The following is a 22,891-nucleotide window of genomic DNA, read 5'->3' on the forward strand; positions in this document are numbered from 1 at the left end:
TATCTTGCTCTAAGCCTCTCGGGGAGCTGGGGGGAGAGGGATAGAAGCGAGGGTTTACTCTCGTTCAAGGATCCCTGGAGAAATGTGAAGAGGTTGCAGAAAGGAAATGTCCTTTTTATCTGTCCTCCCTTCCTCACTCCCTATCTCCCCTCACCCTCCCCTAACGCTTGTGTGTGTGTGTGTGTGTGTGTGTGTGTGTGTCTGAAACAGATCTGTCTGTCGAAAATGGGCCTGGAACTCCCTCCTGTGTTGGGATTAGATCTTGAGGGACCTGGGGTGGAGTTAGACTTCTTGCCTATTTTCATATTCATTAGAAATGGGAGGTTGCATAAGAAGTCCTGCTGAGCTTCAAGATATAAGAGCAACTTCGGTTCCCCCCTTTCAAGACAAGACAAATCAAAGGCTCGGAGGCAAAACAGCTCCCTGAGCTCTGAATGCCTTTCCTTCCCTACTTTCCCTCCCATCCACTCACTCTCCCTCCCTTGTTCACAGTCCAGCCTCTGTCTAGGGAAGAGGCTCTCAGGCAGCCTTAGATGATTATGGATTTTCTGAGCGAGAAGTTTGCCCTGAAGAGCCAGCCGAGCAAGAACAGTGACTTTTACATGGGAGCAGGAGGCACTTTGGAGCACGTTATGGAAACTTTGGACAATGAATCCTTTTATAGCAAAACGTCAGGCAGCAAATGTGTACAGGCCTTCAATCCTCTGCAAAGGGCTGAGCATCATGTGAGGCTGGAGAGGACATCACCCTGCCAGGACAACGGTGAGTCGTCGTTCCGAAGTTATTCTCTCTCCTGGAGATGTACAGGGGAGGGCAGGGATTCTCCTGCCCAGGGAGACTAAAGGCAGCTGTGCAGCCTTTGGGTGCAGGCATGTTAGGCTGTTAGGTCGTAGTAAAATAATAATAACAAAACCAATAATAATTAAAATAATAATTATTATTATAATAAAAAAATACAGGGAGAAGGCAACTGTCTACTGTAAAGAACTCTTTTCCTTTCAGTGCAACCCTCTGGCTACTGCCTTCCTTCCCGGCCTCTGCTCGGCTTGCAGAGGAACACCGTACCCGGCCCTCCGGTACGGTCCGCCCGGCCCCGAGCCCACGCTCCCGGGGCACCGACGGGCCGGCGGGTCCCGACCGATCCCAGAGGGTGCTGCTGGGCACAGTCGCTTCCCGGTCGCCCTCTGGCACCACCCGGTCGGCTCCCGGTCGCCCCCTCGGACGGACCCCGGGCACCCTCGCCCCCGCTGCGGGCAGAGGCGTTTTCACCCAGCAAACTCGCGGGGAAAGCATCCCCGGGTGTCGGTGTCAGAGGGACACCAGACATGGCCGGCTCTCCGGTGCCGTTGCAGGAGGGGGACAGAAGGTCATCTGGTCCTGTTTGCTTCTTTCAAATACCGTCCTGCGGGGGTAGCGGGGTTCTCTCTGCCGTGTTATCAAGTAATGCGTAAAGGTGATTCCTCCGAAAATGATGTAGGCAATCCAAATAATAATGTTAAATATTCCACCAATTATTATATTTTTCTAGTCAATAGGCAAGGCGAATGTGGAGGGTTTTATTTTTGAGACATTTAAAATTTTTCCTCATTATTCCAACATGATGGAAATTGCATATAGAAAATAAATTGAAAAATTAATTTCCTAGCAGAATCGGAAAACATGGTTAAGATCAGCTGCAATAAGGTGACTAACAATATCGTTTTTGACTTCATATAGTCATTGAAGTATATATTTATTGAAAACATGCCTTTTTTCGTACGAAAAAATTTCTAAGAAATAATGACAGATTTCTGCAAGTGCCACTTAAAAAAACCCCAAACTACAGAAAATTGATTTATACGTTCAAGTTTTTCTTAATTAGCTAATTTAATGGGTGCCTGGAGGGCTTTGGGGCATTTCCTATCTATGTATTTGTTGATGGTAAATATCTAAAAATTTTGTTTTGCTATCATCAGCTCGGATTGAAAAAAAATATTATTGAGAATGTGGGAAAATCCCACAGCAAGCTTCCTATAATATGTTACATGCCATCTTTGTAGATTTTAATTTCTGTGGAGTTTTAAACTTTTTTCACCTTTTTCTGAGAAAAGAAAAAAGAAAGCTTTTTTGAATACTATAACTTATGACATTTCCAGTGATGTGAGATAAATAAAAATATTTAAAAATGGGAAATCTTTTAATTTCCCATTAAGAACCTATTGCAGAATATTTCTTGTCTCTACCACTCAGGTTTTACCTAAAGACAAATAGTTCCTTCAATCCTTATACAAAGTATATGAAGTGATCTCTTTTAATAAGTTAACATTTTGCAGAAATGCTCTGTATTTTGTAACCATAACAAACCTAATTGGAAACAATTCCACTTTACAAATCCAAGAGAAGGTATATGGAATTTATTAAGCTTGTAAAGTGAAGTTAATTTTCATTTTCACTCGCTTCTTGATTTGTCAGTTTAGAGCTATTTAGTTTATTTCACTGTTATTTTTTATTTTCATAAAAATAGAAGTTTTTCCATTTACTTCCAAGTTTAAAGGCACATTTATCAATAATCTGTGCCACTTCTATGAAAATATGATTTGGGCTAAGATTCCTTATCTGTGCAACTTTATTTGACACCAATTTCATGGATTATTAACTACTTTAGTGGTAGTAATGGAAGAGTACTCCAAGTACTCTTGTGCAGTCCTCTTACTTTGAAGGATTTTAGATGATATTTTCAGATACAATTCTCAGTTAAAATTCAATGTGTTTTAGCACTTTTATTTTGTCTGTGGTTAATATTACAAATTCCTCCTCCATGATCTCGTGTAGGAATAACACAGCCTCCTAGAATCACGTTCCTTGTGAAACTGTTTTATATAAACTCCTGAATCGAACCCCCCGCACATCCCTGGCCTCTCTCCCTACTCTCACTCCCTGGTCCCCCTACCCCCTTAATCAGTTATTTAACCAGTTATTAACCCATTGTTAACCCACCCTGTGTACAGTGAACTACGGGATTACTAAAGTGGAAGGACAGCCTCTTCACACAGAGCTGAGCAGGCCCATGGACAATTGCAATAATCTTAGGATGTCTCCAGTGAAAGGGATGCAGGAGAAGGGGGACCTGGATGAACTTGGTGATAAGTGTGACAGCAATGTCTCCAGCAGTAAGAAGAGAAGACACAGAACAACTTTTACCAGTTTGCAGCTGGAGGAACTGGAGAAAGTATTCCAGAAAACTCACTATCCTGATGTCTATGTAAGAGAACAGCTAGCTCTGAGAACAGAGCTCACTGAGGCCAGAGTCCAGGTAGGAACCAAACTTCAGTATTTCCATGACAAAATGTGTATTGTAGGCACTGGTAAACGAACTCCTGGGGATCGTACAAAAGCCTGCAAAACTAAACTAAACTGCTCATTTTGCTTTATTTCTTCATGGGTATGAGCTGCAGTACTGAAATAACTTGTTTTTTTTTTTTTTTTAATAGCTTGTGTTGCTGTTGTAGAAACTTGTTTAAAGGATGAGAAAACATCATCAATAGTAAAGCTGTCTTGATCTCTTGTAGAACACCAGGCAGTGAATATGTAAATTGTTATATGTAAAGATCCCATTAAAGAGACATATTGCGTGTAGTTCAGATTGAGATGCAGAACCCAGACACAGAGGATTCTCTGTGTGTTACGGTATGAAAAGTACAGTCTAAAAAGTAATCACATTTCTTTTTAATTTCCAAAGACTATATAGTGAAAATGCACATACATAAGTGTGTGTGTGTGTGTGTGTGTGCCTATATATATATATGTTTAGCCTGTGTAAAGCAATCCTTTAATCTCTGTTGTGTGGAATGATGTTAGAAATCACAAAATTAGGAGGAACATTTGCTGATTTTTAAACTTGCATAACTGATAAATAACATTATTCTAGTTCTTGCGATGAAAAATACTATTGATCACTTAGTGCATTATTTGAGTATCTTCACTGTGTACAAACGTGATTCATTCAGTATGTGCTCGTACAGTAATCTCAACAATATTAATTGCTTTGGATGTGTAATAGTGAGAAAAGAAGCTAAGTATCCAGGAAACGCAGCCTTTCCCCTTTATAGAGATCTTCCATAAGGAAAGGGTATGAGCCACATTTTGCAAGTTTATCCTTATTTTAGATATCTTCCCTGTTCTGGTAACAATCATCACTTCAATGTAGAGAATAGCACTCCTGTTGATTCTTGCAGACTGGGATTAATTTTTTTAATTTAGTAACTTGAATACGATAACAACTTCACAACTTGTAATGAAACACATACCCACGCACGCATGTAAAGAAATAGACATCAGTGCACATGCATACAAACTGAAATTAAACCAGGATCACTTTCAGAAACAAAGTCAGCTAATTAATTTTATAAAGAAGTGTTCTTTTCATGTTTGTTAAACCAGACATCATATTCACTGTCATCAGAAAATAGAGTCCAAAACTCTGTGTTCAGTTACACTGATGCAGTATCAGCAATGCGGAGAGAATTGTTTCAGTGGCTTTCAACTCTTCAGGCTCTGTGCAATCCTTCTCCCTCTGAATCTGGTACAGCTTTCCAAGTATGATTTCCATTCACTGCCATTTAGTCTTGACTTAAAAAAAAAAGCTTTCATAATGCTAAAACACTGTTCTAACAAATGCATAATTCTGGAATAAAGAGAACTACTTCAAGAACAAATTAATAGTCAGAAGAGGGAGAGGAGGATTGGATTACAGTGTGTCAATGGACTTTTTAATCTCCTTTTTGTTTTAAGGTTTAGAGGCTTCATATAGCAAGAGTATTCAAAAAAGGGAGTAAATGAAAAATATATGTGTCTGTACCAGATTTTCACAAATTTCTAATTCTATCTTATTTTAACATGCTCTTGCCTTTCTTAAAAATTATGGATCTTTGCATTTCTCATATGCTAAATATGAAAGGACATGGTGATCATTTCTGCCCAGAGTAACAAGAGTATTCCATCACAAGATTAAGCAATTTAAAAGGCCTTACGTCATTAGAGGCAAGCATCTGGCAATTGAAGGATAACAAGCAGCAGATTTCTACATTGCTTTGTGGAGGCAAATGGTTACTTTATCTCTGCCAAGAGTCAGTTTCTAGTAAAGTGCTGTAAACAGAAACATTTTGGGGATTGTCAAAGAAAAAAGAATGTGGGCTTTTTTTCTTGTTTAGTTACTATAAATTCAAGCAAATTGTTTGATTTAGTTTAGCAGAGTGATCAGCTGGATACCTTACCCACAGTTCCCTTCACTGCCATTTCATCAACATCCAGTTTAATATTTGTCCTGCACACATGCAGAGAAAGCTAACCTGAATCTAATTTATCTAAGTTGTTCTCTTCCTGCTGCATATCAGTGCAGTAATTGGTACCCATTTTAAAGAGATTGTCAAGATCTTTTTTCAATGAAAAAACCCCATGACTAAATTCTCTTATCTTGTCCCTGATGACTCCTGTGGAGAAAGGAGAAATATTTTTTTTACCTTTTCTTTTCTTTTTGTTGAACCTCAGGCATCATAAACAACACAAATTTACCAACAAGGTCCCTAACAATACATACTCGGGAGTTACATGCATGAGACTTGCTTTGATTGTTGAGTATGCTTTAAGAGATTGCACATGCTAAATCTGCAACATGTCCTTGAGAATGAGAATGTGCAAAATTATGCCCTGATTGCTTAAGCAGTATCAAAGGACAGTTGAGTTCTCCAAAGATCAGTGCAAGAATGGAATTACAGTACAGGGTTATTTTAACTATTCCAGAATCTGGGATCAGAAATTATCCCTCAAAATACAGGAATTGTCTATACAAAAAAACCCCTCTGTTCAAGTATGTATACATCCATATTGATTAATGATCAATTTAGCAGGAAGACTAACCTATCACATTGTTTCCTTTTAAAAAAATAATGATTCTGTTAGCACAGTGACTTCTTAAAAAAGCCGTAATGAGTGTGCTTATACCAGAACAATAAAGACTTGTTGGATATTACTTTTATACAGCTTTACTTTTCTTAGGACTTGCTTTAGTTTATCAGCGTAAGTCTTAACCAGTCCAAACTAAAATGTCTGAAACAAAAAATAAATTTTGAAAACCATGGGACAATAAAAGATATTAGTAAAAGAAAGAAATGTGTAAATAATAGGTTTTGAAATAACACCCGACACTCAAAATATTACAAAACAGTCCAAAGGCTATAAAGAACTTCAAGCATAAAGAAATTAGTTTTTAGCTGACAAGAAGGAACTCAGTTCTAAATTATTTCATAGTCTAAATTATTTCATAGTCTAAGTGTAAAGTACAATTCTTTAGTTTTCCATTATCACATAGAGATATCACCTAACAATACTGCGGAAAAAAAAATCACAATGTTTTTAAAACTGTGTCATGGTGAATTTTTATTATCTTCCTACCCTTTTAGCCTTCCTTATAGAAACCTTTCCTGCAGTGCCAGTTTTTACTGTCCTGATGCCAGTTTTTTCTGCCTTTTCATTGCTGCACTTAATAAAGATTATGTGCACCCCTAAGAGGCAGATTATGGTTAGGCATAGCAAGTCAGTGGGCATAGGAAATTAAAAGAAAGCTTAGTTATAATTCGACTTGCTATGGACTGATTTTTTTTCAGATAGGTTGCTGCTTTTGATTTTGTTTTTGGCTGTTTGGTTTGGGTTTTTTTTTAGGTAATAGAAAGAAAATAATATGTACTTTCAAGATAGACAGGAATAACTTAAGCAGGTTTAACATTGACAAGACTGAAACTGTAAGAATTTAATTCTCAGGTGGAAATTGCTCTTTCTTAGATAAATGGAAATTTTCAAAGCTACTGTCAAAAATCAATTGTTTTTTTTCCTAAAATTCTTTGCAATATGTAATTCAGTTAACATTATGACTGCTTCCTTGTATACTATAGGTTTGGTTCCAGAATCGAAGAGCAAAATGGAGGAAAAGAGAACGCTATGGTCAGATCCAGCAAGCTAAGAGCCATTTTGCTGCCACATATGATATATCTGTTCTTCCAAGGACTGACAGCTACCCTCAGGTATGGCAAATACCAAGTAGTACTTTGGTTCTACATTTGGCAAGTGTCTTAATAACTCTGATCTTGTACGCTTTGCTAAGATGAGGCATAAACTGTGTGATCTCTAGACAACTTCCTTCTGATATATTAAACATGCATCATTTCTTTATGGACTTTGACAGGCCATTAAATAGAACAAGTCTTCTGCTAGCGTGAACACATATTATAGCCATGTACAATCAGAATTGAATGTATATGGCTGGGAGAGGGAGGCAGAGAGACAAGACTGCTCTTTTAGACAGCTGTAGTTTGTTTAATTTGTTTTATTCTTTTTCAGTTCTCTGTTAGTATATAGTAAGGTATACTGTGTAATAAGATTATAATCTTCTGTCTCTGTTCTCCAGTCCTTTGGTTTACTGCCTTGCCTTACTCTCTGCTATTGTTTTTCTGCTTGCTTGTTTTAGCACATTGAATACTTTTATTCTGAAGCCATTGTTTTTCATCTAAAAGCTTCCCACTGCTTTTACCACATAATTAATAAAAAAAAAAAGCACCATATATAGCAAAATATCTCCCATGGGTCCCTTCCACTGCTGATGTTCTGTTGCTCTTCTACTTCATTAGGTAGAATAGTCTTTGCCAGCCTTGGGAATATACTCATATTCTATGTGGGCTTGCTTTGGTCATGCTCTGCATTCCCCCAGACTGGGAGAAGAGTGGCTGGAAAGTGGCCCAGTGGAAAAGGATCTAGGAGTGCTGGTTGACAGCCAGCTGAATATGAGCCATCAGTGTGCCCAGGTGGCCAAGGTGGCCAATAGCATACTGACTTGTATCAAAAATAGCGTGTCCAGCAGGACCAGGGAAATGATTGCCCTGTGTACTCGGCACTGGTGAGGCCACACCTTGAGTGCTGTGTCCACTTCTGGGTCCCACACTACAAGAAAGACATTGAGGTGCTGGATCGTGTCCAGAGAAGGACAACAGAGCTGGTGAAGGGTCTAGAGGGTGTCATATGAGGAGCACCTGAGTGAACTGGGGTTGTTTAGCCTGGAGAAAAGGAGGCTCAGGGGTGACATTATCACTCTCTGCAAGTACCTGGAAGGAGGTTGTAGCCAGGTGAGGGTCAGCCTCTTTCCCCAGGCAACAAGTGACAGGACAAGAGGATATAGCCTCAAGCTGTGCCAGGGAACGTTCAGGTCGGACATCAGGAAGAAATTTTTCTCTGAAGGGGTGGTTAAGCATTGGAGTGGTGGAAAAGATATCCCTGGAAATGCTGAAGAAATGACTTAGTGCTATGGTTTAGTTGGCATGGTGGTGTTTGGTCAAATGTTGGACCCGATGATCTTGGAGGTCTTTTCCAATTTTAATGATTCTAAGATTATGATAGTAATTAGCTTTGAACCAGGGTTTTTCGGCCCATGTGTCATCTACCCTGCTTAACATGCTTTACCTCTGGTGAGGATGCATGTTACTAGGTTTGGTGCCTGGGCCAGATCTGCCTTGTGCTCTGTTACTCAGAACATGGACATAACCAGGTCAGCCTGTTTTTATTTTATAGTGTAATAGTGCATTAACCCAAATTACATCAGCAACCACTGCACGACACACTCTGTGTTTAATTAGGTGGACACAATACTTATCTGAGACTTACCTAGGTAAAGGTGTGCAAAAAGATCTTATGTACTCATCTGTAAACTTACTGAGAGATGCATGGTCACTCACAGATCTCACTCTAGGTGTTCAGCTCTCTTTTGAAGGCCTTTCTGACTTATCTATAACATCATAACAAATCATACAAAGAATCATACATAAACTTTGGGATTTCTAGACAAAATTTTGTGTCTGCAAGCTCATCTTCTAATTTTAGTAGACGTCATCTACAAATTTTCCCAATTGACAGAAGTTTCATTAGGAAAAGATAATGGAATAATGCATGTCATTGGTAAGAACTTAAAATGATTGTCCTAAAATTAATGTTTTTCAAAAATCCCACCTTTTTTAATTATTTGGTAATGTGTGTGGGAGCCATAAAATTCTAAACCCAATAAAATATCTATTCTGTACTTTCAGATTGTTAAAAAGATAAGTGAGTTCACAGCATTTCTGTTTACAGTTTTGTGAAAAAAATATCTCCTAGACTGCTGACATAACAGAATTTCAGCCTGGCAAAGCCTTCTATTATTAATTTATAAATTCTTAAAAAATAGGAATTGAAATGCAAATGTTGGTCCCATAATCTTAAATCAAGCATCTCTAAAATATATACAAATACAAAATGTATGCTCATTCATAAACACAAATATGTTGTGCTCACCTACAAACACAGACTGCAGATAAACAGAGACATAAACACGTAACTGAGTCTGGTCATTTGCTTAAGAACTTTGCGTTGTACTGAACTGTACTTCAAGAATAGGAATAAGGAGCTAAATGAAGGTCTGAGTCCACTTTACATTGGCTATTTCAGCTGAGTGTTTGAATGCATAGTTTGGCTACATGATAAAAACATGGTGCCTTAGTCCTCAGTGAAGAAGGTGGATACTTTGCTGTATACTGGAATATGAATAAGTATCCAGGTAATTATCACACAACATTCAATAAAAACTCATGTTCTTCCTAACCTGCTGGTAATTCTTCATGGCTGTCACATTCTTAAATCCTTACCTTCAGAAAAACTGTATCTTTATAATATACATAGTATTTCCAATAAGAGCACTTGAGACAATAAAAATCTGTTTTAAAAACACAATGACCACTAACATCACTAAATTCAAATCTTTTGAACTGGATGTCTATTTATAAGTGCCTTACTTATGGAAAATAAACAAACAGTACATGACTTGCTATAAATTCATCAATCTATCCCACAGTTCAAGCAGAAAGAGGTATTTAAAATTGTTATCTGCATGTTTGATTTTAGTGTTATAAATTGATTTCCCAAACAATTCTATTATTTCATTGTAGTTAATAAGAAGAAAAAACAAATATCTTTTTTTTTCTTCAATGTTATTCTCCCCACCACCTGTGTAAAAGTGCTCCTATTGCAAAAATGAAATAAACAAATATTAGACAGGTTTTGAGTAAATAATTTTTCTTCAGGCCTGTGAAACACAGATCACTAGATCTTCTCTATGAAGCCTTTATTAAAACAGGGAAAACCAGATTCCCTGTGGTTGGAAAAAAATATAGGATGAATATTGAAAAAGGATGAAACCAAGATGAGATGTTTACAGCTGTGTGGCAGAAGGAACAGGAACAAATGCGAATCTCTGGTGTGCATTAAAAGGATTTACAGCCTGAAGATTTTCTTCTCTGAGTCCCACCATGGATATGTTGACAAAACACATCCCTCTTGCATTCCAGCAGAAGCATCAGTCTCTTGCAGTCAACAGAGGGTGTCGTGGAGACTTCTGCTTAGTCTCTTCACCAATTATCTTCATTGAATACAAATTAAGAACATAATGTTGCTAGGCATTGTGTGACTATATAAACCTGAAAAGTTTGTCCTGTGAGAAAATGATTCTTTCAACTTATTTCAGATAGAAGGTTGACTCTGAAATAAAGGAGGGTTGAAGTTGGATGGGATGTCTGGAGGTGGTCTGGTCCAACACCTTCTATAATTCAGTTTCCGTAATCCATTTTAATTTTGCTATTAAACTGCACATCTTTATCTTCAAAATAGTAATAATTTAGGTGGGTTTTTTTTTTGAGATCATATTTTTTTTTGCATTGCTCTTTCAGTCTCACATTCATTACTTTAACCGTATGTTGACTTTAGGTGTTGCTTATTGTGTAGAATACTTATTCATCTCTCTGCCAAGAATTTCAGTATCTCCTAAACTGCCCAAATTCTGCATGCATACATCTTCTATTAATTATAATGAATTACAAAGGAGGGCAGTTAGTACAATATTCTAGCACAATCATCTGTTATTCACGTTTTTTCAAGGCTTTAATAACATTATGCTGAAAACCAGATTCTCCTAGGAAAATGCTATACACAGTGCTTTTCATTCATTTTAGTAAAAGGTTTCAGTTTCATTAGTTTCAATACTTGAACTTCAAGCTTCTCTTGCAGATGCAAACACATTGTGGTCTGTTATCATAAGCGCACTCAGAAAATGATTTACTGGTTAAAACAAATATCCCAGACAGTTTGAGCTTTATTAATTAGCAATATTCTACTGATAGTGTGAAAGTTAAAAGGGAGCATCTTAACATCAGTGGGAAAATGAATGAAGATTCACTTTATGGGGAAGTGAAATCTTACTTCAACTCACCTCTGTAAATGTTAATAAACAAGCAATACTTAAATTCAGTCACCTAAATACAGTGTCTAGTGTTATTAAAGATGTCTCAGGATATCTGAGATATTGTTAGACTGCTGATGAGGAGGATTTACAAGAAGTATGCACCCCTCACGATAGGCAGCTGTGGTCAGATAAATATTAGACATTTCTATTTAGGAAACTTAATGGAAGGGACTTTTAGGCTAGAGATGGGTTTATAGTTTATAGTTGGCAAAAATCTGGGCATTTTTTTTTTCTTTCTAAAGTAAAAGGTATAAAATAGACAAGATGATCTCTAAAAATGTATTTTTAATTCTGATGTCTTCTTCAGCTGCAGTCATCTGTAGTTATCTTACATGGATCTATATATTTTGTATTGGGAGAGGAACAATAAAAAGCTTCTTTAGCCTTCTTATTCTCTTACTTTATTGGTCTTTATTTCACTACTTTTGTCATCCTGTTAGTGGGAAGACTAATGTTGCAAAGGGTACTTGATCTCCTCAGATTCAATGCTTAAGCATGATAAGTAGCAAGGCACCAGAGACAAAATTTTATTTTACCCGCTCCTTATTCACACTGAAGAGTGAAATTTGATCCAAAGCCTACATTGTTATAGCACAGACTTTCAGCTTTCCCTGTATCAGTTAAATTTATAAAGATGTTATCTTTATAATTAAGTGCATCGATATGTAAAGAAACATGAAATTGTATCACTGAAAAACAGATATAAGGGGCAACATTTTTTCCCCCACCTAGACTCTGTCCTTACTTTGCATTTTTCCTCCTTCTTGCTTTTCTTTGAATCCCATTCATTTGTTGACATTTTTCTTCTAAGTTCGTTTAAAAGAATTCATTTTGTCACACCATTCTGCTTTACCTCTCAGTATCATATGCAAAATGTTTGGGGTTTTTTATTTCCTTGAAAATGCAGGCAAGAGTTAGATAGAATTTAAATGTTTGTTTTGGCTGGAAAAACCATGTCTAGTGCAAGTGGGAGTCCTAAGGATACAAAAGCAATTCAAAAGTATGGGAGCTGGAATGATGTAGAAGGTGTAGAAAGAAAGGAGAATGTTGAAATCTCAGAAATAGAAGGAAGAGGCTGCAGTTTGCATTCCATCCACCAGACTGATGAATCAAATTAGTATGTTGAACTGCAAGACATCACATGATTTGTTGGCACTCAAAGAGTGTAGAAGTGATTTCAGTATACATGTGTTAAGTACTAAGTCCTTGGATCATCAGTAGAGTTTGCCCTAGTCTTAGTACATATGGGTAATCCTCATTAGCAATAATCAGTTACATGCTCCAATTAAATGCTCATATGGAATACATTAGAGATCACATGTTATAGGACTGAAAATGTCTTTCAACTGTAGTAGGCATATAAATGACAGTTAATCACAATAGCTCATTAAGCTCATAGCTATGGGTACACTGATTAGGTAGGAGTAGATGTGGTAGACATATCTGAGTTAGCTTCAAAGAAGTTTACACTCATGCTGACTAGCTGTGACAGCATGAAACTCAGGCTGAGCCACCACCTGGATGGTATGTGGCTTGCTGCATGTGTGCTGGCTTGCCGTGCTGTGACTGATTTTTCAACAAGAGTAACACTTCTAATCTTTTTGGGTGATGTCTGTTCCACAAAGCGGTTTGTGCACTCTACTTTTATATTTTCTTGGTTCTAAACCACCGCTGTATGCGGTCCTCCTCACAGTGTCAACATTCAGTTTGCTGCCCTATGGGTTTTTTTTTGTGAAACATGCATTTCTTTAAATGTGTGAGCGACTTTACTGGGGCTTAGTTATAAGACATATTCATTTCTTTCTGAGATAGATTTTTTTTTAATAGTATTTTTCAAACTACAAAGTTTTGTCTTTAACTGTATCATAAATGTGAAATATAATTAATTCTTATGATAACTGGACCTGAGATTGCAGCAGGGAGAATTTACAGTTTACGAAGCATCCCGTACAAGAATGAAAGCTTGATGACTTTTCAAATCCTACATTATTTTTCAGCTTAGCAAGCTTGTTTAAGAGTGATCAGATTTTTATTTTGTTCACCACATGTAAGCCTAAATATGGACTGAATGGGTCTACCACATATTTTAGAGCTGTATTATTAAGCCTCTCACTACCATGGACCAAGTAGCATTTTATGCACATATCTGAGAACAGTGTGCTGCAGTTCTCTCTTATGTACCTGAACCCAACACAGTACAGCTGATCTTCACACGTTCAGTAGGTCCAACAGCTCCTACAAAATGATTCACCAATTAAACTGAGAAATATTCTGCCTGTAGAAATTAATGAAACCCTGTAGCTGGAGCTACTCAAAACGTGGCTGGATGGGGCTTGGTTAACCTTATCTAAATTCAAGGTTAGCTGTGAGTGAGGGTTTGGAATAATAATCCCAGAAGTTCTTTTCAGTTTAAATTCTTCTGAGAATCTATAAACTTGGGAAGTACAAGCAAATCTCTACCCATATTTTGGATGTTCTTAAGAGGACCCCAGAAAAAAAAAAAGTGGGAAGTGACACCAGATTAATTGTGCTGATGGGCTAGGAACAACTAACAGATCATGAATTGGGAACTAGCAGTTTTGAGCAGTTTAACAGCTATTGCATTTAATTTGCTTAAAGTGCCTCCTTGTGCTACCACAGGTTTGGTGCTTTCTGGACAAGGATTGTTGTTTCATACAAGAAGAGGACTAACAAAAATTTAGCAAAACAGTCTGACATTCAAGTTTTATGTAATTATGTAAATTCTTAACTGTTCAGTTAATGCCACTCTTGATTTCCTTGCAGAGTCCAGGAACACCCTGAAAACAGAGAAAATGTGTAATTTCTAATTAGTTATTAGAGTAATAAGTAGAGTAACATAATTAACATACATAACATTTATATTGTAAAAAATTAAATAGTAATAACAATGATAATTTATTAATATCTAGAGACCTTAACAGAGATAAGAATGTAAAGACTAAAATACATGTCTACTCAGTTAGAAATTGTGTGCTCATATGTGTGTGCTCATATGTGTGTCTGTTGGAAACAGACTCCAGTCTGGATAGGCAGGTGACTCAAATAATGAGTCAAGATATTTGTTGATGGGAGAACCTGATGGTAAAACTCAGAAAATGTTGAGACTTGAGTTTATGTGATTTCTCCAGGTGCTGTGTAAAAAGGCTGAAGCTCAAGGAGTTTGAAAGTTTAACAGAAAAAAGCGATGACACTAAGTGGGATGACCAATTACCTCAGCTCATTTTCCTCTGAAGTGTCAAGCAGAAGGTCATGTGCTTGGGAAATGATATCATAGCTGTGTTAATAACCATAACTCTCCCTTATGTTCTTGTCACAGCTATGAAATCCTATTTCTTTTTCTATCAGGAAGGGTGTGTGTGCATGTGTATGTGTGTATAAAACATACAGTAGGTAAATATATCGAAGGGCTCTGGTAATTTCATGGTAACCACAAGAGCAAAGCTCAAGTTGTTTGTGATGTTAAAAGAAACCAGAGATGTGCTGTATGTATAGCCTCATTCACAGCCTCTGAATTGCCTTTTATATAGTTCATGGATCACACAAGATTTTAAGAGGAAAAATATTTTCTTTAAATTTATGTACATAACGTCCCTTTTCCTTCTAACATACCAGAAGAAGGTTTCATAATTTTAACTTATTGTGAAACACTACTGTATTTATTTTTAATACAGAAATACCTTCTGCACCTAAATTTCACTACAAGATATTTATGTTGTAATTCCTTGTTAAGAAATTAAAATCTAATACAAAAAGTGAAGTCACTCAACCAACTAAAATCAATAGAAAATTGATCTGTCTGAAACATTCTTTTGGAAAACATAACTGCCTCATAAGAAAACATGTAAAACTTTTCTAGCATTCCTTGGCATTCCTGAAGTTAGGTTTACTAATTTGGATTCCTAGGAAAAAACCTAGGACACCCCTTTGAAAGTTTCAGGAATTAATAGTTTGTTCACATATTTCCTTAACAAGACATTGGTATATTTTAGGATTTGCAGCTGAATTCTGTCCTCATTTACACCTGTGCAATTTCACTGAAGCTAGACTGAAAGAGATTTGTCTAGGAAAAAATATCAAGAAAATTAACGGTACTAAACTTAGTTTACTGCAAACCAAACTGCTAAATATGGAAGGAAATAGTGTTTTTGTGATTCCTCCAGACCACATAGGTTATTGAGCACTTTCAAACTGAGCCTCTAAACCTTTTGAAGTCTTCCCATCATGATTGTATTAAAGGTAAACTTGTGTACATTCCTATTTAAATAGATTTTTTGGGAAATTTTTTCCCATAAATATCTGTGGAGCCTGAGTGACTGCAGCATTTAGCATAACATTTCTTTGGAATAAATTTTAGTAAGTCAGATACATGAGATTTTTTCGCATATGAGTTAGCTTTGGAGATTATAAACTCCTTCAAAAACAGCTCCTGTATTAGACACTGCATAGATTAACTAGTCCCTCCCTGGGCAAATTTGTCTGATTACAAGTCAACGCTGTCTTAGAAGTAACAATGCAGCTGATGATCATGCCAAGACACAGAGTGGTTTCCCATGGGCTGATGTTTCAGAGTCTTTTGAAAACTGATTAAGGGTAGAGGGAACTGGAAAGTTCTGAAACTCTCATTAGATTCTCTTTCCTCATAGAGATTTTAAGAGGCTGACAAGAAAGAGGAAAAATCCTCTATGTCCTTCCCCAGACACTTTTCTCACTCCTTTACCTCTCAGCAGACCACCTCAAATAAACAGGAGCAGATGCCTGAGATGTGCCCAACTAGCTGTGTGTACATGTGTGAATGGAAAAGCAAGCTCCATTCACAAGTGTGTGTGGAAGTGTGTGTGGAATTGTGTGTATGACTGCACAAATGAATGCCTGTGTAAACAAGGAGCTGAGCAGACCAGGAGTTTGGTAAGATGTGTCGCTACAGTGACTTTTCCGGAGGCTTCTGCAAGAAACCAAAATGGTGCATTTTGGTACAACCAGTAAATACTGGTTGTTTTTTTTGCTGCTGGAATTCCCAAGGAGACCAAATTAGTTTGTCAGCTCCCGGTGATCTTGCTAATATAACTGTTTAAAACTAACTTTTAAAATAATACTATTTCGTCCTTGCTATCTGCAATAGATCTCAGCTAGATGAGTTCAGTGAACCATAATTTATTGCTTTAGTTTGTTGGTGGTTTGGTGAGTATGTGCTCCTGCAAAGTGATAGGACAACAGGAAAAAACCCCAAATCATCAGCATTAGAAACATGTTTTCATTCTGTATGTGTGTGTATGTGCGTGTCTGTCATAATTCATTACTTCCCCTGACCTCTACTTCGGCAGAAAAAAAATCAGTCAGCTAGAGAGATAACCTTCATATCTTAAAGTCAAAATTCCTTTGTCTATGGATTTGGAACATGAATGTAAAATTAAGTTTGAAGTGGGAATTCACTTTACAGTGCTAACCAAAGACTAACTGCAATTACTTCAACATACAGCAGAGAACAAAGACATGTGGGCTCAATCACAGTGCATCGAAGCAATGATATACTGAACAGACAGCAGATTTTTAGGATGAAGACAAATTTAGCAAAGTAAAACAAATAAAAGGATATAGTTACTGGCTGACAAGTTCTGTGCTGTGAATGAGGGCTAAAAATGTCTTGCATGATGTTATTTGTACATTAGAAAAAAAAATCAGCATTCAGGAAAGAGATATAAGTTAAATTGGAGAAGCTATACAAAGCTGTATATTTTATAACGGTGTGTGCAAGTGAGAAATGACTGAGGAAGTTTGAGTATGTGAGAAATTATATCATCTCCCTGTAATACTCATAAAGAGATAGAGAGTAGAGATTTTTAAAGAAGAGAAGGCCAGCTGTTGAGTATGAAGTTTGCTCAAATCAAAGTGAATAAGGCAGGAATAAAAAAATGCACAGTCTGAGATAATAACAAGAACTGACTTATGCTAGGTCTTTAAAATCTTCCTGCCTGTTTATCTAGTAACAAATAAGTGAAAAACGCCTGTCCATAAATAGCATCTATACATAGACGATTGAAGGCCTGAGACTCAGAATGAAGCTTTAAGTTACTGCCAAGTATAGAAAGGATTACACATCAAAGCTTGACTACACGGTTAATCCAGGCATTGCTGGTAACCACAAAGTTTGTGGCCTAGTCTGTCATGCAACATTTTCCATGGATGCACAGTGCAGCCTGTTAAGGCTGAGCGCTGAAACAGAAATTCCCTCAAAGTATCATTTGACCTAAAAACCTAATGAAAAGAAATCTTATCTCAAAACTATTGAGTAACTCTTGAATGTAGAAAAGAAGAAAAACCCTTGAATGTATTATCACTCATTCCTGTGTTTTATGGTTTCATTTTTTTAAAGTAATTATGTAAAGATTGTCAATATTAAATTTTGAAAATACTTGTTGGGCTTTGTTGCTTGAGAAACCCAAAGTGGTTTCTTTTGTTCACCATTTTCTACTCTTTCCTACCATTACAGTAAGAATTCTGATGAGGAGAAGCTTTATGGTAAAAACAGCTATGATCTTTTACACTCTTTTGACATCTTTTCTCCCAAGTCAGTTGTGTGCTTCCACTAAGTTTATTGACTGGATGGGCTGATGACATCCTGAGGTTCAAAGGTAAAAATCACATATGGAGCCATGGAGCATGACAGAGTAAGGAATATGACTCATCAGCCCTTGCTCTTAAGTGAAGGATCTAGTATTTTGACTTGTGTGATCACTTTGTGGTATTTTCTAACATAATTGCAGAGAATTGGTTAAGTACTTTTTACTTGTTTTAGAGGAGAACTAATAATGATTATGTGAAGTAAAGGAAATCAAACTTTACAGAAAACAAAGGATGAACTGTCTAAATTTAATTGTATTAATTTTATATGTTCCAGATTCAGAACAATCTGTGGGCAGGGAATGCGGCTAGCGGTTCTGTGGTTACTTCCTGCATGCTGCCACGAGATACGTCCTCCTGTATGACACCTTATTCCCATTCACCCCGGACAGATTCTGGCTACACAGGCTTTTCAAACCACCAGAATCAGTTCAGCCATGTGCCCCTCAATAATTTTTTCACTGACTCATTACTTTCTGGGGCAACCAATGGACATGCTTTTGAAACCAAGCCAGAGTTTGAAAGGAGGTCCTCCAGCATTGCAGTTCTACGGATGAAAGCCAAAGAGCATGCAGCCAATATTTCCTGGGCCATGTAATATAGCAGTACCCTTTCTCAATTTCTTTTTTTTAATAGCAAACTAAAACCATTTTTATTTCCCATATTTAAAGGGAATGAAAATAAGCTGCTGTGTGTGGAATACTAGAAATCACAATATACACAATGTCTGCTTAAACAAATGCAATATAATATTTAACAATAAAACAAGAATAAACCAAATAGATTTACTGTGCATCAAGTTCAACAAGCCTTCTTTGTTTTGGTTTTTATATGTAAGTATGTTTTGTTGTACCAGTTGATGAAATATGATTATAGAACCTGCAAAAAAGAATAAAACTACTAAGCAAATATATCTACTCCATGGTTTTTAGCAGTCCTATATAAAAATTTCATGCTTTACGAATTAATACTTCATAAGGGAACAACTCTGTAAAGGATAATAAATTTATTATACTCAATCCATGATGTAAATCTCTAATCACACCGTGCAAAGAAGGAAATATGTTGTAGGTGGAATTTGTAGACTGAGTTTTCTCATCACTGTGCTGCTGCTCTAAGTCAGCTCTGCTGTTTTACTAAATGCAAGTTGAGATTGTTGAACTTATACCAATGAACAACTAATGTAATAAGAATAGAAAGTAATTGTTTATCTTATGGACTTGTGTGTATTCATATTAAATATAATGAATTTTTTTTGTGTCAGATATACCACTGAAAGCAGCATCACAGAGGTTAGTAGAGTTTTGAAAGACATGCGTAGATTATGTAAGTGAACCAGTGTTTAAATTAAATCTTTAAGGTTGCAGATAGGGTGTCATGAAACTTAGGTTACTAAAAGAGAGCATGGAATAGTACTGCTACACTTTCAGCAGAATCCAGTTTTGGGGAAAAAACCCCACAAAAGCGAAGTCTTACTTCCAGTACAATCTATCTTACTGGGTTTTGCTAATTATAGTCAAATTAAAATGAAAGAAGTCTAACAAGGCTTGCTAGTTGCAGTTTGTAACTGATCTTAAGACATTATAAAAGTACATTTCATTTAGTTTTAGTTACAGTTTGTCGATACTTTGCTTATATGTTTTCCAGAGTATTAAACTGGCTTGCTCCCTTTAAAGTATATAGGAAAAATTTTTTCTACTGCAGTGGCAGAAGGATTTGGCTCTAAGGTCCCAGGCTATCATAAAGGAATTAAAATGTCAGCAGACTTTCTGACATTTCTGGTGGAAAAAAAAAATAGAGGAGAAGAAAAATACTTTACATCTGGAGAATTGCTATCTGCTTTGATTTACTTCTCCTCCCTTTCCCCTTGTCACATTCCAAGCTCCTTCAGATGAGTGAAATGTCAGGCTCTTTGAAAGCAACAGTCAGTCTCTCAGGTTCATAAAGGCAAGCAAATTAATTGAAATAAAGAAAGACTTGCATGGCTCTGATTAGAACAGGATACAACTCTCTAGGCACCCCCTGCTCCTTCTTGCTTTTCTCTCTGACCATTAGTTAGGAACAGAGGGTGGATGGGGGAAGAAGGGAAGATCCGGGAAGCACATTTCATCACAGAAAATGCAAAACTACCAGTACTCATAAACAAAAAGGAACCCCCAAAATTTGCTCTGCTGCCACTCTGGGGGGCTAAACTTGAAACAAAAATTGGAGATGGATCCATTTGGCAGCCTGTCAGAGGAACAAACAAACTTAACTTTGAAATCATCAGTTGAATTATTTTTTTTACAGCAGATTCTTGAACAGCTGAAAGGAAGGTTGTCCTATTTACCACTAATAATAAACTCAAAGTTTAACATATACATATACTCCAATTTGTGGTTTCTTGATTTGTTTCTCCTTATAAAAATTAGCTTCAATTTTGACCAGAGGAACTGAAAAAGAGTTTCCTGGCTAGAATTTATCTTTTCCCTTTTTTATGGTCTGTTTAGACGGCAGCAAAATGAGTCTTATAACTTAAAGCAGAAAAAAGAATTTTATTGGTAAAGGTAGGGATACTAATTTTATATAGACAATTGTGCCACATGCAGAAGGATGGAAGTGATGGAAATACAAGAGATTTTGTAGCAGGTCTAATTCTTTCCAACTTTCCAATTGAAAAATGTGGCATGTTTTTGTTCATTTGTTTGTTTGGGGGATTTTGTTTGTTTGCTTGTTTTGTTTTATTTTGGTTTTGAATTTTTTGGTGTTTTATTTTATCCAGTTTCCACATAATCATTTTTTAAGATATGGTATTTAAAACATGCCAAAGTGATTTCCAGATAATTTTTAAGAGCATCATTAGTAGATAAGGAAGCAAAAGTCTAGCTGGAAAACTCCAAACCACTTTCATTGTTACCTCTTTCAATTTACTTATCTGTTTTCATAGCAGAATTTTCTTTCACTGTCTTCTGAAATCTGGTCCAAAATAATCTGTATGAGGTTTGTGTCAGGAGTAAAATCTAGCAATTACTAGGAATTTATTGCACTGACAAATTACTTGGGGAGAATAAATATCCATTTTCAAAATATTACAACATTTTTAGATGCTTGAAGCCTCCAAAATCAAAGAGGAAAATAAAAGACCATGTCATTTTCCTTCTGATTTTAATGAAGTGAAAGCGATGCAATTCTAATAATTCTTCATCCTCAAATCTAGCAATGGAAATTATTTGTTACATGTTGCTAGCATAATTTTATGCATTAAATAAATAGGTATTCAACCCCTCATTAAACCCAGGGTGTGATAAGTTGCAGGCCTGCATTAAGCTTGTCATGCTCTTGCATCAGCCTCGTCTCAAAGAATGAATGATAGCCTGTTGCTTGCAGCGTTTCATTTACCTAATGAAAAAGTATCTTCGTGTTAGATGTCAAGTACTACAACAGGGTCACATTCTGCCACTTTTATTTAGTAGTGCTTTACTCCATGAGTGCATGCATTGATGGGAGTTAGACTACTCACATAGGCCAAATTGTGAATCACTTGTAAATGTTTATTCACAATGCCCCCATTCATGCAGAAAAAAAAGCTGCTTAGCATAACTTGAGTAACCGGTTCATAATCAGGCCCAACTTAAGGTACTATTCAGCTCTGGTAAGGATGGCAGAATCTGGACCACACTGGCTTAAGTCCAGACTCAAATTTTTTAACCAAGATGAGTAGCTCCTTATTCCACAAATAGTGTACATACACCCAACAGGGCTATTTGCAATGTTCTTTTTTCATAAGAAAATTCTAGAAAAGAGACATTTCAGTTTATGCAAATAATTTGAGCAAGTTTCTATTCAAGGTAAATGATTTTATTTTCCACTGGATTACCCTCCCAAATTTGATAGGACTTGTGTTCTTGTGCTTTGATTTTATCCACTTAAGGATTTCTTAGCATGAGCAACTAATATTTTCACTACTTCTTGAACATGTGCAAAATGCACTAAAACCAAAAGGAGGTGATTTACGTAGCCATCCTGCCAAGTACTTTAACTGACGTGTGAGATATGTGATCATCATGCTGTGTTGAGAAGTAAATTTATAGAACTTTTGGGCAGAGTCCCTATCCTGTTAAAAGAGAAAGTGAAATATTGTTGTAATTATTGCTGTGAAGAATTCATCATGACCTAGCACTGTGACATTTTTTCTCCTATGATTGATTCATCAACAATTTGAAAATCTTAAGTATTTGAACAAATTTTTGAACAAATACAAATTTAGCTCTGAAACGTAAATTTATTTATATTATGACTTTTACAGATTCATGTAAGTGATGGACAACACTATTTAAGAGCTAAAGACCCAGTCTCCATATGATAAAGATGGTCAGAAAAGTTTGACAAAACTGATTTCTGTGTACAGTTTAATCAGCAGTGTTACATACCACAGGAACATATCAATGAAAGCATCTTTTGTTGCTGAAAATAAGCTAAAATGAACTATATTTCTCATTTCACTTCTTTACTGTCATAAAATTTTACACTGCCAAGTGCTGAAAAAATCCAGTTGAATATGTTAAAGGTATTTTACTTTGGCTGTGAATTTTAGGATAAGGTCCCGAAGTGTATAATTTACCAAACATAACCAATATTGTGAATCTAATAGTGAGATAGTTTAGCATAATAGAAGCAACTTATTTTATTTGCAAAGAATAAAATATTACATTTTTTTCAAAATGACAAGAATTAATATTTTATTGAAAAATTTTAAATGTCAGAGCTATTTGGAAATTAGAATTAAATCAGCCTGATCAGAGTTAGAACACGTTGAAAACATTATACCTCTTAGTTTCAAAATGTTTCCAGGGGAAGTTCTTTCTGTCACAAGGCACTGGTTTTTTTCCCTGTTGCGGTTAAACCCCAACCAAACACCAAGTCCCA

The 22,891-nt window shown here is 36.4% G+C and overlaps 1 protein-coding gene across 1 annotated transcript; it reads left to right on the forward strand.

Moving 5' to 3' along the window:
• Positions 1-401: 401 nt before the first annotated feature.
• Positions 402-18,899, forward strand: ALX1 (ALX homeobox 1). Its single transcript, XM_027905487.1, has 4 exons — positions 402-762; positions 2,988-3,292; positions 6,927-7,055; positions 18,264-18,899. Exons 1-4 carry the CDS (start codon positions 534-536, stop codon positions 18,582-18,584), a joined length of 984 nt encoding a protein of 327 aa, XP_027761288.1. The 5' UTR covers positions 402-533; the 3' UTR covers positions 18,585-18,899.
• The last annotated feature ends 3,992 nt before the right edge of the window (positions 18,900-22,891 follow it).

Source organism: Empidonax traillii, unplaced genomic scaffold (genome assembly GCF_003031625.1).
Source record: "Empidonax traillii isolate 1590-97213 ecotype Southwest subspecies unplaced genomic scaffold, ASM303162v1 scaffold1159:size167780, whole genome shotgun sequence".
Lineage (NCBI taxonomy): Eukaryota > Metazoa > Chordata > Aves > Passeriformes > Tyrannidae > Empidonax > Empidonax traillii.